Source organism: Agelaius tricolor, unplaced genomic scaffold (assembly GCF_023055355.1).
Source record: "Agelaius tricolor isolate 1412-34295 unplaced genomic scaffold, bAgeTri1.0.p SCAF_10, whole genome shotgun sequence".
NCBI lineage: Eukaryota > Metazoa > Chordata > Aves > Passeriformes > Icteridae > Agelaius > Agelaius tricolor.
This window is the reverse complement of record NW_027269270.1, coordinates 32,009,007-32,025,769: the sequence shown is the minus strand read 5'-3', so window position 1 is coordinate 32,025,769 and position 16,763 is coordinate 32,009,007. Positions and strand designations below refer to the sequence as shown.

Sequence of the window (16,763 nt, the reverse complement as noted above, 5' to 3'; positions counted from 1 at the left end):
AGGAAGTTCTATCATATCTTTTCCTTTCATTATCAATAGGAACATTTAGCCAAGGCAGGAAAGGAGGAGAGTGACTGTGCCTGTGTGTGTTCACCATCTCAGGAAATAAATCTGCCATTTCTCCAGTGTGCAGTGACCAGGGCCTGCAGAGCCAGCACAGGTAACTGAGACAGAAACAAAGCCAGACAGGGCTTGGGAAGCAGGAGGAGAGACCAGGACCTTGCTGCCTCCATAGGTGGCTGCTCCCACCAGGTTTCCCTGCATGAATTTGGCTAAACATGGTGGCTATTGCAGGCATCAAAAAAAAGTTGGAGCTGGGTTTTAGTTTTGATGGTCTGGGGGTGCCAACCCCAAGCAAATGCTTCCCTCTCAGTCTGAACCCCCTTTTCCACCCCTCCTGCTTCCACACCAAGCCCTCCCCATGCCCAGACATGACACAGGCTCCTCAAAGCAACCTGTGGAACAGGAAAGGAGGAGAAAAATGTCCAGAGCAATTTCACATAGCTTCACTGAAGTCAGGTGCTGTCTATTTTTAGGCAATTCATGAGGAAAGTGGAAAATATCTTCAAATAAAAGGCTTCATTATGAATTATTTGCTCAGATCAATTATTTGTTCTGAGGCACAGTCTTCCATTTGGCCTCAGTGAGAAAATAGCTGCACCACCAGCAATAAGACATAAATGTTCACATAATATATATACTGCCTCTTTCATTAACTAAAATAATTGTAACCAGACAGATAATTCCAAGCTGAATCACACCAAGAAAGCAACTGCTCTGAACTACCCGAGCGAGGCTGCTGTTTCGAGCCATTAGACAGAAAAGCTCCTGCCTGTAATTTTCAATCAGTCACTACATTGTTCAAAGCTGCTGACTGACAGCATAAGCACCACATAAGTACTGTATCCTCACATTTGATTCAGGATGGCAACGAGAACATAGAGCTTTTGGTGCTAGAATAAGCTGATGGATTGATTTAGCAACAGCAGGGACATTCTGTGCTCAGATATGACTACAATTGCTCAATTATCTCATAAGTGACGATGATTTCCAAAGAATTGTGATAAACACATGCAGAAGATGTGAAGCCCGGCCCTTTCCCCCTCCCTCTCCCTCAACAGCAATTATAAGTCTCACTTGGAGGCAGATCCTTGACTTTGGGGACACAGAAACATTCCCGAAGATGCTTTAGCTCATCTTTTTCATCTAAGTGAAGAGCAAGCTTTTTGTCCGTGGGGCTGCATCCGAGCTGCAAGGCAGTCTGTTCCAAAATGCTTTCTGGGAGCACAGGAGAAGATGGATCCATTTTCAGGTCATTTAATTTCACCTGAAAATCAGAAATGGCAGTTTAGTTTCTGCAGTTTGCATAGTCACGAGTGGCTGATAAGCAGCCACTAAAGCTGCACCATTCAAGACCCGAACTTCCTTGATTTAAAGCTTTTAAAAAGTGAAGTGTCTGAATAGAATAGTAAACCTGATCAAATATTTCCAAGGCAACATATTGCTGTAACCCCCAAAGGCTTTTTTTCTTTCCCTTCTACAGATACAAAGCTCTTCCCTTTTTAAACTTTATCAGCCTCTTCTAAGTGTTCCCACCAGACTGACAGCAGCTCCAAATGCTGGAGTGTCACTCACAGTCTGGAGACGTCAAAGCCAGAGGCAGCATTATTGTTTCTGCAGTCTGAGCTCCTAAGAATAGCAGGTGCACAGATACATTGAAGTTGTTTCCACATTTTCCAATGTTCAGCCCCTTTCAGCATGTTTTGCCTCAAAAATTGGAGGGGGTGTTTGTGTACGGCCGTGCTCATGTGCAAGGGCAGAGCAGGCAGGATGCAGGTGTCAGGCAAACACAGCTTTCAAAATCAGGGCCTTGAATTAATATTTCCTTTCAGCTACACCAAATATCCTGCTGGTTTAGAGCTCTTTCTCCCAGGAAAGGAGAGAAGCCCAAGTGAAATCAGAAATGTGACAGACCACGAATTCTAGGAGAACGCCCAAAACTAACTGCAAAATTTACAAGCTCGTTGGTCTTGATATGAAAACAGTCCTGTAACTGTAATGCTCAGAGACACCACTGTGCTCCAGTCAGCACTTGTGCACTTGGCTTTACAATTGGCAGAGAAGGTTTGCAGCACATACTCTGCACTTTAGGGCAGGACTTCCCTGCTGTGTTTTGTGGCAGCAGGCAGCCAAGAGGCTCAGTGAGGTGCTTGGTGGCTGCCCCAGTTTAGGGAAATGTGTAGTTACACCACACAACATTCTCTGCCTTTTTAACATCTCCAAGAGTCTTGGTGCAAAGGAGCCCTCCAGGGGATAGGCTGAAATAGGATAGATTAGCACATAACAAGGAAAACAGAGCCACCAGAGAATATTACTTTTTTTCTCTGTTTGAGAAAGAAAACTCTTGAAGCACATATCTTCCATAAGCTCCCATTTCTTAAAGCCAAAATATCCTACATGCAGCTATCAGAAACAAGCTGTGGATAGAACAACAGATGACTATTGAGAAGAGCTTTGTCAACACATATGGGAAGGACAACGGTTGGTATTTAAATATAAACTCCCCAAACAGCACAGCCTCCTTAGTGCTAATTAACCCAAACCTGTTTATACTCTGGCCAAATGGTCAGCATGATGCTATTTACCTGCTTTAATCTGCTATCATTTGGTTTTATTATTATTATTTTATTAAGACTGATACCTTACACAGTAACAATTTTTCCCCTTCCACCAGCATGCAGTGTTAAAATAAAAAAAAAAATAAAAAATAGCAGCAGAGTTCTTTAAAACAACAGTTTTCATTTAGCTAATGTTCACCGTCCCCTGGGATTTATTGGAGACATCCTATTTTTATGCTGTCTCCACACAGGTTGTTCACACCTCCTCATTGTCACCAAATTTATCATTCCCACTCATTCACCCTAATCATCATTCAGCTGGGGAAAAGAAAAATTAAACGGGAAAAATGTTTGGGAAAAAAAATATAGCATCTTGATTTTCAGAGTGCTTTTCAAGGTTTCTAGGAGGCATAGGGAGCTTGATTTCCTCCAGATGTTGTGAACCAACAAGAAAAGCAAGGTATGGTCACAGACCCCATGGCCATCACTAACACAGTCACCTCATTATACACAGAGAGTAACTCAAATTTCACTTCCCCAAATTACAGGATTAATGAGAGCTTATTTCCGAGCAACACTTGGAAAGCAGAACTAGGTTTTGTTTCCAAGGCTTGTTTATTTGATTTACAACCCCAGCATGGATGTCCCAATCCCATTATCAAAGCATGTCCAGCACATACATAATAAAGATAGAGCTTTCTGTTTTTAATAATGAGCACTTAATGCAAATTATGTAAAAACATCCTTAGATGAGGGATTCAAACTCATGTCTCCCTGACTGTCTCTTTCTAGGTAAAATAACTGCCAGTGCAGTATTTTCTGTAAAAATCTCCTTCCCACTCAAGTTAATGCCTGGATTTTCATTTTTCTTTTTTTTTTTTATTTAATTTTACTCCCTGGTGACATACCTCCTGGAGGTTAGGAGCCTTCTCAGCTCTCTAAACAGATCAATCTTGAGTTATGGATATTTGCTCAGTGATGCTCAGCCCCCATGGTCCCTAGGAAGTATTGCCATCACCTCTGTCTTCTTCTGAAAACAGCCTAAAGGGGGTTTGAGAGCCTCCAGTGTTCATCTCCTGGGACCACTGAGGTAATTGCCCTGAAATTTGTAATAAGGAGGTGGATGATAGGGGTGCTTGAAGGACTGTTTGGTATTATAACCCCATTCTTCTCACCCAGCCTGTGGATTCCCTGCTCTACACCACATGAACACAGCACAACTCCCTATTATTTAGGAATTCCTATGATTCATCTCAGCAGTCACCATTTTTTTAGCAAGGGCACTCAGTTATTGCTGTGGATTTGTGGCCATCATCTCCCAGGTCATCCCCTGACCCACCTGGCAAGCACAGATGGGTTTTGGTTCCATTTGAGGCCTGATCCAAACCTCACTGAAATCAATAAGTGTCTCTATTCCAGAGAGCAATTCCTGGATCTGGCTCTTGGTTCCCTGTCATTGCTGCATCTGACCAATGATTTACATTTATTATGATTCTTATTGATATTAGATTTTGACAACAAATATAATATTAAATACAGAGATCTAGAAGTTAAAAAAAAATAAGTGCTCAGGGGTATCTGATTTAATACAAACATTATGAAATAAGATAAAACTACTAAAATAAAATCAATCAAAATCCTGTTGGGGAATGAAATCCCAGAGATCCAATTCTGAGACCAGCATAAGAAAGTACTTCTGCCCTTTGAGTGGGAATTAGGCTTCAAAGAGAGGAATCCCAGAATTGCTTGGGGTTGGCTTTTCCCATTCTCCTTAACTCTGACTGGCATTATTGGTTGTTTTTTTTTTTTTTTATTTTCAGAATAGAGTCCTGTGCAATTCTTTTCTAATAATTCAAGTCATTTGCTGTTTTCTATATGTAGAGCAAACACATTTGTATAAGAACAGCACACTTTTTCTCCTTATATCTGAAAACAATATTCAGTAACCTCTTCAAACTAAAATTCAGACCCATCAGAGAAAAAGGCATTTCCCACTTTGATAAACATAGCTCCTTATCAGAATTTTTTTTTTTTTCATACAGCTTAGAGAAAAAAAGAATATTTTAAGAGAAACAATTTGTCCCCACTACCTACTCCAAAAAAAGTAATTCAGGTGTTTTCATTTAATCCCAGAAAGGTTTGGCTTGGAAGGGATTTTATAGGCCACTTTGTTCCAATCCCTGCCATGGGCAGAGACACCTTCCACTAGACCAGGTTTTCTTCTTTCTTTCCTTGAAAATGTATTACAATTTTTGACTTAACAGATGACAAGTCAGTATATTTTTACTTTTTTCTCCTTTCTTTGTTCTTTTGCTCTTCCATAGGACTTGCTTGTACTACACCCTGTAGTATGACTGTAGGCATTCTTTCATATTCAAAAAGATCACATGCAACTTATATTAAGAAAAAAAAGTCATTTTTCCATAATTTATCAGCCCCTATCAAACGTTGGCCTCTAGTACTTATTTCCCATTTTAAAGCTATGAAAGACAATGGATGAGAATTAGTCAGGCACAAGTGACACGAATATCTGGGTGATTATTTCAGTTTTGTCCTTTATGCATAATTTACTGACTAAATAATAAAAAAAAAGTGAATATTAGCAAGTCATCTTATCAAACCTCCTCAGGAAGGTCCATTAGGCTTAATTATAAAATGATAATTTGTCCTGGCTTAGATCGGCTTGTATCTTTATGGATCTCCCCTCTGTCTTGATGTCTTTGTAAAAACAAAAAAAAAAAAAGAAAAAAAGAAAAAAGTAAAGTTCCCTTAACCCTCCCCTTAAAACATTTTCTTTAAATATTCCAAGATGTTACTCACAGTCTTCCTACCCAGCACAGTGCTGACAGGCACACAGTGAATCCCTACTTTACGCTGTATCCTGAAGGGAAAAGGGTTTATCATGGAAGTGTCCTGCCCTCTCTGCCCTCCAATAGCTGCTCTCCAGATTGCTAAACACAGCTCAGCCCACAGACCTTTGGTATGGTGGGGCTGGTGTCCTGATGCACCCTTTGGGGAGGAAAACTGGGGGTGTGCACATGTGTGAGTGGGGAAGGTTGCTGTCAAAATACACCCACTGAAAGTACCAATAGCGCCGTCATTGAGGCTGCTGCAGAAAATAAACAAAAGAGGAACTCCAGAACTGGAAGGGCTGATTCTCTTCCCGGCCTTACACCAAAGAAATTGCTTTGCTTGAGAATGATTGTGCAGAAGGAAGTTTCTAAAACAGCACAGCCCAAAGCAGCATGCAGCCTAGATTACTTCAGGTTAAATACACTTCAGTGAATTTGTTTAAATTATGGAACCAGAGAGAAAGAAAAATCTAAATATTCATAACATCCCCAACAACAGACATGCAGCAGCAACCACCACTGTAAAATTAAATAAGTTAAACAGCACAGTGTCACAGCTGCAGCAAGGGAATGTGACAGAGAGGAATTATAATAAACTCAGTTACTTTGAGTAATTTAGGCACTTATTGACCTTCATGTCAAGAAGCACTATGGTGCTAAAAGTAATTTTACATAGAAAATTCATCTTTTCTGCTCCGGAGTGAAACCACGTTACCCCGTGGTCGGCAGCCCTTCCTGGGAGGGGTGATGAAATACTCATTGCTGCATGGAGAAACAGCCACAGTCACGTGCCTGGCTCCCCAGACTCTGACCCCACCACCACATGATCTCCGAGTTAACCAAAAACCAGGTGTATATATAATTATTTCTCCTGTTATTATCTTTTCCTTTGCCACTGTGGTGAAATTTAAAGCTCTGATTAAATTAAGAACGCATCTCTCTTCCATATGGGCATGGGAAAATAAACACAGCTGCAATGAAAGTGGGTTTAAACCAAACTCTTTTACTTTCATGAAGGAGACAATAGATAGCAGAACAGCAAGAAGCCAGTAGTGTTTGCAATCACATGGCAGAGGGAGTGGTGGGAATTTACATGGAATGCAGATTTGCCAGGGTGAAAAACAGAAGAAGAATTGAAGGTGAAATCAGGAATGAATAGAGTTGATATCTCTCTTTGCTCTCTATAAACATTCTCTCGAACCAGCCCCGTGTTTGCTCAATCCCCTCCATTCAAGTTAGTGTGACACCCATTCCTACCCACAGCTAGAACACAGGAATATGGGAGAAGAAAAAAATGTTTCCATCCGGCCTCTGTGAAGCTTCAGAGGAGGGTTAAAAAAAATTTAAAAAAAAAGAGAGAAAAACCACCAAAATATATAATGGAACTGTGAGGAGAGATATAGGGGCAGGAGGGTCAGAGTTGTGGACTAACAATGTAATTCAGAGATACATCTCCATCCTGGAGTTCTGTGTGCCCAGACCCCTGCAGTAATGCTTGTTTATTATCTGGATTTCCATTTTCAGTAAGCACCAATAGACATGACACTCTTGAACTGTAACATTTCATCTTCTTTGCTAGAAAAAAGCCCAACAAAACAAGCACACAGAGCACTTAATATTGACCCAAAATAGAGCTGACCTCTATCCATCAGTTCCTGGAGTATCATTGCCCTCCTTTGTACTGTCAAATTACTTTTTCTGGGGCTTCTCACTAACTCAGCTTGTTTACTCCACCAGCAAGACAATGGGACTGCTGCTCAAGAAACTTTATCCTGCCAGGAGTCTGGTCTGGGAAAGAAGCAGGAGATTGGGGCACTTCAGCTACTGAAGCAAAAGGGATCCAAAGTCAAATACAGCCCAAAAGGGTATTTATTTCTTGTTTGGTTGGCCATTTAGGTCAAACCAAGCTGAAATACACTGCAACTTTTCAATTTGCCTTTGGAAATAAAACTGCACAAACAGTGGAGTGAAAATTTTCCCACTGCATTTCCCTTTGAATGAGCATCGTGCATTTTAACCTTGATTGTGGATGGTGGCAGGAAAGCAGCTGTGCTGGCAAAGGCCATATGCTTGCAGACTTTTATGAGAATTGGAATATTGACCCCTTCTTCCCAACTATTCTTCTCAACCCTTCTGCTGGAATGAAAGGAAAACCGAGACAAAATCCTTTGCCCTTAAATTCAAGGATCAAACATATAGCCTGGATACATTTTTTTTTTTAGCTGCAGAAGAAGTAAAATGGTCTGGGATTTTTTTCAATTTTTTCTTGGTGTTTCTTTTTTTCTTTTTTTTTTCTTTGTGTTGCAGCTGCTGTAAGTTACAGCAAACCAATGTACAAGGGAGTGAGGCCACACGAGATGGCCAAAGTCCCAGCAGGCACAGGTCTGTGTGGCAGAGAATGCAGCTGAGGGCAGCTCAGCCCTCACCCTCTCAAAGGAGCTGTTAGGAGCATGATAGGAAGGCAAGGACATCTGACAGCTTAGAGAAGGAAAAGAATATTAAAAGGAGCTCTGTGTGTCTGCAACTAAGGGCTGTGTGGGGTACTTGGGGCAGAGAAGGGATTGAGGGGTGGGCAGGAAAACACATTTCCCACACCAGCAGCTTCCTTGCCTTGTAACACTGAGCCACCCACTGCCAGCCACATCCTTGGGTGTGCTGAGATTTCTTCATCTCAGCCTTCCCCCAGTTATTTGCTGTGCCCATCTGCCATCCATCACTGCCCCTCCCAGCCTGACCAGAGACCACTCAGGCCTTGTCCCTTGACCAGAAGGAACTGTGTGAGCTTTTCCACAGGAGCACCAGTAAAAGTTGTAACAAATTAATTGAACAAAACATATGCCTTCTTCTGAAGGCACGTGATGACAAAAAATAACCAAGGGCACCCTAAAGCAAACTCAGCCCGTGCCAGATGGGATGCCAGGACAGGGGGTCCATCAGGTCATGAAAGCTTGCCTTGGTACTGCTAGCCCTGAGCCTTCTTGCTGTCAAGAGGATAAAATGATCCAGCAAAGAAAGGAGGATTCTCTCTAACAGGAATAGGCAGGTCTTACCCACAATGAGATGGCCTGGAAGACCCTCAGGCAGGAAAACTGTGGTTCCTGTCCACAGGAAACAGCAAAGGAGCAGCAAAGCAGTGAGTGTCCAAGCAGCACACACTGCACCTGCAGCACAGGCTCTGCTCAGAAAAACCAGGATTGTCTGTATTTGCAAGGCAAGCCCCAGAGCTATTTTTTAAAGCATGCCATCTGCACCTTGTGATGGCACGATGCGTTTCACCTTGGGCTTCACAGCAATTGCTCAGTAAACAACAGCATAAAACCTTTGGTCTCCTCCCTGCTGAGCTTGCTATAACAACTTTCTTATCACTTTTGTTTTCTCTCCACTCCATCAACAGCCCTGCTCTGCCCAAAGCTCCTCTGTTACCTGGGGTCACATTTAAACCCTGTGTGATAAGGATGCCCTACACCTGCACCTCGCTTAACTGGTTCTCCTCCCTCCTCCTCAGCCCCAGCTGAGTTGCTTTTTCCCTCTGAAGTTGTTTGAAGGGAACATGGGCAGTTGACCTTTTTGCAGGAGTGGATTGCTCTGGCTGTCTGATTTTAACTTTTGGTCTTCTGATTAAGACTAAAAAACCCTCGCTCAGTCCATTAAACTTTACTTTATAGAGACTTCACTCCCTATAATGATGATCCAGTGTTTATTTTTTTATTTATTTATGAAGCAGTCATTAGTAGCTCCTGCTAAATAATTAATTGCCCTTTGAGTAGCCAAAATGAGCTCCTGAAACCTTCCTCCTTGTCTGAATGGATTTTCCCTATTTTTCTTTTCAGTCAGACTCTTAGGCACATCTTATCTAAATAGATACGGGTTTTTTTTGCTATTATGTGACCTGCTCCTAGTATTGTTTTTCCTCAGGCTCTGTATTAGTTATCATTTCCATTTCTTTCTGAGTCATTAAACATAATATTTGTCCTTTAAAATCTATTCTCAAAGTAGTGCCTCTATGGAAAAAAAAAAAGAAAAAAAAATCACAGGAATAAGAAATTATTTACTTTTCTGCAGTACCATTTAAGGAGAACTATTGCACTTCTGCACTGATAATAGTAATACCCAGAGAGGGACAATAAGGGAATGAAAGTCAAGTGATTTCCACGTAAAGGAAGCAAGAGCAGTAACTCCCCATGACTCTGATATGTTCTCCTGTAGCAGCAGGAGAACACATTTTGAATAGATGAAATTTCCTTGTGTCTCTCTGAGTTAGCTGCTACTAATAAAAGATGACTGTAGCTCGGGTGCCCTCACCTGCATTTCCAGGCTGGATGCACACACACATTGGTTTTTTTTAAGCCTCTTGCTATAAGGAATGGGTTCACTGTTGTTGATCTTAATGTTTTGCAAAGAATAAAAGATTTCCCTCACCTCTGGTCAAATATTTGGTCTCAATGTTTGCTCTGGATAAGGACAAGCAAGGAAATTTCAAGTGGTTTTACCAAAGGCAGGGACAGGAAGGGGGATATGTTTCCTGAAGGAGCAGTAGAGTGATGGCCAAGGGGGCATTTGAGAAACTGAAAGAAAAATGTGGGACGTAGGACCCCCTTTTCTCATGGCAGCTGCTTGCTATGTGTTATAAAATCCTAAAAATCAAATGGAGCACATTGGGTATGGATTTCCAGCCAACCTCTTTCTACAAGATGCTTCCAAATGTGTTTCTGTATCAGCTGTAGCCTCCTTCTACCTAGCCACGTTTTCCTCATCCCCCAGGTGACCAGCTGCGTGTCCAGAACTCACAGAACAACACAACAACCAACTTCTCCATCTGCTTGTGGCACATTTCCTGCCTGTGGTCACAGAGCTTCTGAGAAAGGGGAAATCAGACACTAGCTACGAGCCAGATGCGATGGGATAACAACAACACCTCACTGAGAGGCTTCCCACAACACCAGAACTTTCCTTTTGTCCTAAACGTTTGTGTAGCATGTCTTTTATGATGCTCTTCACACCACTGCAGGCTGACAAATAGCTGAGGACATGAACTGAGCTGAGGCAGACAAACGATCCTGGTGCCTTTCCCCTCCTTCCCCCTTCCCTTGTTTGCAGCTCCATAAAAGTGAATGCACTTCACACTTTTCACTCTTGTTTTTAAGCTCTTGCAGCAGTTACCACTTGGAACAAGGCTCAGGGAGGGGGGAAGGCAGAAAAGGCAGGACGGAAAATAACAAGATGAGCTTGTACTGCATGTGGGCTGTATGAAAAATGAAATGAAATTAAAAGAAGGGAAGGGAAAAAGGAAAGGGGAAAAAAGCAAGGGGAAAAAAGAAAGGGGAAAAGGAAAGAGAAAAAGAAAAGAAAATCCAAAGGTCACACAGAGCACAGTACAGGTTAATGAAGCATCACATGGATCCGGACCCTCCAAAAGCTGGAATTGCAAGGTTGGGCTCTGCCTGATTTAAACAGCATGCTACTGTTCTGGATGGCCTGGAATGAGCAGAGGAACCAAGAGCACATAAAGGATGGTGACAAAGTGGTGTGTGACACCTGAGGGAGGCCAGCAGTGGCTTAGGAAGGGGATATAGTCACACATATCCTGTGATAAGAAACTCATTCTGCAGCTTTCTCTCCGAGAGGGTTTAACAGCACACACAGAAACAGTGATATTCTCCTTGGCAAAGCTGAACATCCTGGAAAACTCTCTAATGCCAAATAACATGTGAAAAGCAACAAGCCTTAGGGCCACCAGGGCACAGCAGGACTCTTGCAAGGGGCCAGAGGTGAGGAGAAAACCTGGAGCTTTATTCACAAAGCCAGCAGGCTGCATGGGAGCACAGCAGTGCCAGCTCTGTCCAGCAGAACAAGCAGGTTCTTGTGCTGCTCCGAGGAGCGTTTTGCTATCCACACACTCACTCCTCCTTCCCCCAGCCCCAGAGCCCAAGCTCCCAGCCCTCCCTGAGCACAGGCTTTATCTTTGCTTGACTCACTAATGAACTGATTAGGCAGCAGATCAGACCACAGGCCGGCCAAGGTTTAAACAAAACTTTAGCCAACATTTAACACCATATTGTTATTTATAATCCCCAAATAACCCTTTTTTTGCCCCTTCCCTGGTTCCAGGCGGTGACTCAGCAGGCACAGGGCTCCATTAATATTCCCAGAGCGTTTCCTTTCCACTGGCTGTCTCCCTTGTGCTGTGATCAGACCTATCAGGATGTGGTGAATTGCTCTGAGGAAGGTTACAGGTCTCCATAGGGACTGCTCATGATCTTTGAAAAATGCATTTCCCTCGAGCAAGCTATAAATGCTTACGAGAGTTGCTAAAGATCACTCAAAATAGATTATTGAACACTTTGATGCTGCACTCTCATTTTGTGTTATCATATACTTAAAGTATATTAAAAGATTCCCTAAATGCCAAGCGCATTTGCCTGCAAGAGATTTGTGTTTTCCAAAGGCAGAAGAAAATATCTTTGTATCATTCCAGGATATGTAATGCTTTTTTCTGCTATCCTGCAGAATGGATTATAAGTGTTTGACAGTACTTTCTTTTTTTTTTTTCCCTTCTTTTTTTCCCTTCCCCCATAACCACTGACTGTTGTGATAGACTTTAGTTAACTTCTTTGGATTGTTTTTTGCCTCACTAGCAGTCTGCAGTCAAAATGAAAAATAAGAACCTTCTGGATCCTGGCTTGATAAGGTCAGGCTGTAGAATTTTGCTTTCCAGCAATTTAGCCAGGCTCTCTCCTTGCAGAATACATTTACTTGGTAATAAACATCTCCAGACAGCCAGGCTGTACAGACTGGAAACAATTAAGCCAAAATTGGGGAAAGCAGCACATGAATAAGTATTTCAATTTTCAATGAAATTAGACTGAAAATTTCAGGAGCAAAGAAAGCAACAACATTTTCAAATTGTATTAATTAGACAGATTTGTAAAAACCTGTGCTCATGCAAGTACCTTATGCATATTTTAATATGAAACTATGAAGAAAATGTGCTGGATAATCACAAGCCTTTGGTGCTGTCCTGCTGTGGTCAAGCAGCAGACACACACATACATTTAGGGAACATAATTCAATATCTAGTAGGAACAGCAATGAAGTTTAGCTATATTCCTTTGGCTTTACAAAAGGAACTCTGCTAAGCAACAGGTTAAAAGGGTTTGTCTGACTAAAGTAGAATAAGATTATAATGCTGTTTATTCCAGAAATGAATTAACAGTTTATGAAAAGCCTCACCTCTCAGGTAAGCAATGAAATAAATGTTTAGATGTCCCAACTTGTTAGAGATCCAAGTAAAATTCCTTTGTAATAACCCAGTTTTTTCTACCATCACAAACACTTCACCAGCTCCTAAATTCCACAGTTTTCAATTTTTGCATAAAGGCACTTATAGCAAATCCACCACCTGTTTGCATGCAATAAGAGAACAAAAAGCATCTGTTCTGTTCTTTTTAATTAGTTTATCCTCCTACACCTCCTCTGTCCAACATCCTCAAATAGTTTATATGTAAATTCTTAAATAATTTAGAACCAAAAAATTACACATCATGTTTGTAACATCATTTGGTGTGATTTTCTCAAGAGTCTCAAAACTGGCACAAAACTAAACTTGGTTTTAGAAAGAACTATTTTTTTTTCCCAGTTTGGAAAGTTCACAGCATTTTCCAGAGGAATTAATGAACATTGCTAATAGCTTGATCCAAGTTATAAGGCATTAGGAGGACACAAGCAGGAGGAAAGGCAATATATAACCTTTAGATGAGACAATTAGAGATCAATTATTAGAGCCAGAGAAGAGCATTTGAAAGCAGCTTCTTCATTAATCAAAGATTATCTCAAATTAGAATGTTTAATTATTTGCCACAGTTCCTTGTATTTTCTTCTGAACAAAAAAAAAAAAAAAAAGCAAGGGCTTTTTGAAAGCTACGAGGTTTGAGCATTCAATTTTAAGATAATTTTAAACCTAAAATACCAAATATTTTTAAAAAATAGGTAACAGTGAAATTGCATGGCTCAGGAGATTACACTGAAGATGCACAACTGATGATTTTTATATGCTAAATCTGTTGGGTTAATCTATTAATCTATTTGGATGTCCAGATACCTGGAAAAATTATTTTAATACAAACAGTAATAAAGGGTAAGATGGGAGCATCTCATGCACTGTATTGACCAGGGTTTGATGTTAGATTTAGACTGAATTTGTAGATGGCTGAGTTTTAGATTCTCAAACAATTGAGCACATCCAAAGCCTCAAGTGGGAGGCAGCACCACCAGCAGGCACAGGAAGGGTGATCAGAGCAGCTGGAGGGCAGAAAGTGCCAGGCAATGCTCCAAATGGGAGCTGCACAACCTGCTGGAGGCTGGGCCGGGTTGACCTTCTGTCCTGGGGGGACTTTATGATGCTCAGTGTATCCCCATTTGTCTGTTTAGCCCAGAAATAAAGTTTTGCACCTTTAAGATTGGTTCTGAGAGCAAAGTAGGGGGAGAAGAAGTGCAGAGTTTGTTTTCAGACACTGCACTCCCTCCTCCACATTCACGCTGCTGGACTGTGCTGTCTGTAGATGGACAGACAGCAGGACAGAGCTCTCCTTTGCTTTTAGCTAGTTTTCAACTTGCTGAGGCAGAGAAGTTCCCTGGACTGTGGTTTTTCTTTTTCTTGGAGCTGTTTAAACCCACTCTGGACTGAGGAGCACCAGCAGCTCACACCTGTGGCCCAGTAGGCCGGGCCTGGGCCGCGCCATTTCCTGACAGGAGACTGAGAGAGCCGAGCTACAGCCCACCAAGGGGACTTCCTGGCTTTGTCATCTTTTTTATAGCAGCAAGAGGTTTTATTCCTTAATATTGTTCTTTTTTTTTTGTGCTGGTGATGCTTTGCCTGTTAAATAGTTTTTTCCCCTTTTTCTCCAAGGAAATATTTTCCCAAACTAGTTAGGGGAGAGGCCGCTTGAATCTGACTTCTAGAGGAGCCCCTTTGGAGGTTCTTTCCCAAATTTGCCCTAGAACCAGGACACCTTCCCTGGCTTGGTGGCCTCCACTGACCAAATCAGCACTGGCTTCTGTAAGTCCTGACAGCTGAGATGAGAGCTGGGAGGAGATACAGCTGGAGAGCAGGAAAGGCCTTTTCCAAACAGGGATTTTGGACTAACATGGGGCAAAGAGAGCTTTGCTGAGACCACTCTGCAGCCCAGGCAGGTGTTCAGGGGGGCTCAGCAGGAACAACAACTGCTACTCATCATCAGAAGAGCTGGAGCAGGGCAGGTCCCTGCTGAAACATCCCCAAAACCTCCTATCTCCATGGACACTCTCCAGCCACCCCAAGGCTCTGAGGGAATGCCATGTGCTAGCTGCTCCTGAGGGACAGACTGGTCAGCCTGTGCCTGCCACCCTCACCATCCATCTCCTGGGAGGGAGAGACATGCTTGGTGACCCCAGCACCAACCTGATTCCTGCTCATGGATCTTCTCAGGAGCCGTGTCCCAGCACGATGCCTCAGCAGTTGTTCTTTAGTGACAGCCAGACACAGATGTAGATCCAGGCTGGGGGCCCAAGCTGTTCCCTTTATGAGATAATTTTCTTATGGAGACATTTTTTCCTCTTGGCCAACCCCATTCTCAGGCCACCATAAAGCTATTTTATGTCTTTATTCCTTCGTAAGGTGTATCCTGAACTTGGACACAGATATTTTCTTCTCCTGGATGACCTTCTCTCCTTGCAAGGCCCCATCCTTTGTTGGCCAGGTTAGGATGGCCCCAGGCACGTTCAGAGTCATTCAAAATAGGTTTTTAGAATCATTGAATCATTTAGGTTGAAAAGACCTTAGGATCATCAAGTCCAGCAGTTCCCCCAGCAGTGCCAAGTCTCCCATTAACCCCTGTCCCCAGGTGCCACAACCATACACCTTAAACACCTCCAGGGATGGTGGCTCAGGCACTGCCCTGAGCAACCTGTTCCAGTGTTTTATAGCCTTTTCAGGGAAGAAATATTCCCTAAAATCCAATATAAATCTTCCTGGTGCAACTTGAGGCTGTTCCCCCTCCTCCTGTCCCTGTTCCCTGGGAGCAAATCCTGTCCCCTCCTGTCAGGGAGTTGTGCAGAGCCACAAGGTTCCCCCTGAGCCTCCTTTTCTCCAGGCTGAGCCCTTTTCCCAGCTCCCTCCAATCCATCTCCAGAAGATGCTGCTCTCCATGCAGTCACAACATCTTTTGCACAAGAGGCAGTGGAAGATACTCTTTTCTAAAACATGAAAAAACAAAAGCCCCTTTCATTGCCCCTCTAGTTTTTGCCCCAGAAATTATTGTTATTCTACAATCTTACTTTAATGAAGTAAAGGCAAAATGTGCTTCCTACTGGCATAAGCTGAAGAAGTTTATACCAGACAGAGATTTTGAGAGACAGAGCCCATAAAAATGGTTTACTGACATATGTGCACAGGCTGAACATTTCTGGCAGAAAGCAAGTCTCACTTGACCTTGGAGGAGAGTTTCCAACAATTTAACACCAAGGACTCATCCATGTGTGTGTTTCCACCAGCTCTACCTGACTGTGAGCTCCCCATCATCCTTCTCCCATATAAGTGTTGAAAAATGGGGCCATGAAGTCACATTCAGCTGCAGAACTAAGTTTAAGATAAAATTTTTGCAACAGGGTGCATCTTTTCATTTTGCAAGTTCAGATCCTAAAGGATCCCAATATCTCCCCACAGCCTCCATAAGCTTTGACAAAAAATAAAATACAATGATTGCATTAATAAAAGGCACTGAAGCTCTGGTCAGGATTTCAAGTTGTCCCACTCTGGTGTATATATATTTACCTACCTTTGAAAATAAAATACCTGGCTGGTGCAATTCTCAATGCATTTCCCATTTAAGAAAAATAAAAAGAAGGAGAAGAAAAAAAAAAAAAGAAAACAAAACCAAAGTAAAAAAAAAAAACAAACAAAAAAACCTGCTGTTCAGCTATTTGAAAACTGGCTGCATGCATGTTGAGGTATGTCTACAGTATATCAGGCTTAACCCAAAAATGTCCTCAGATATTCCTCTGCACTCCATTACAAAAGCCTGAAAACAGAGTTTATTACAGCTTTACTAAAGACAGCACCATAATTTTGATGTCTCAGGAGTGATTGGGAAAACACATCCCTGCAGGTTATCCCTAACTCTTATTAATCAATACCCAATCTTGTTCTGTATCACACAGAATTATTACTATTTGCAAGCCTCTCAAAGCAGACCTAAGATGCAGCATCTGCCAGGTAAGAGCCAGTCCTGCCAGCCAAGCTCTCAGCCTCACCACAGGA

At 42.2% G+C, this 16,763-nt stretch overlaps 1 protein-coding gene across 1 annotated transcript in view; it reads right to left on the bottom strand.

Annotated features, from left to right (window-relative positions):
• KYNU (kynureninase) overlaps nucleotides 1-1,327 on the bottom strand; it is a 53,487-nt gene extending 52,160 nt beyond the window's left edge. Inside the window, exon 1 of the mRNA XM_071435462.1 lies at nucleotides 1,138-1,327. Coding sequence (XP_071291563.1) covers nucleotides 1,138-1,306 — 169 coding nt within the window. The 5' untranslated portion in view covers nucleotides 1,307-1,327. The remainder of the gene's footprint in view (nucleotides 1-1,137) is intronic.
• Between the last annotated feature and the right edge of the window lie 15,436 nt (nucleotides 1,328-16,763).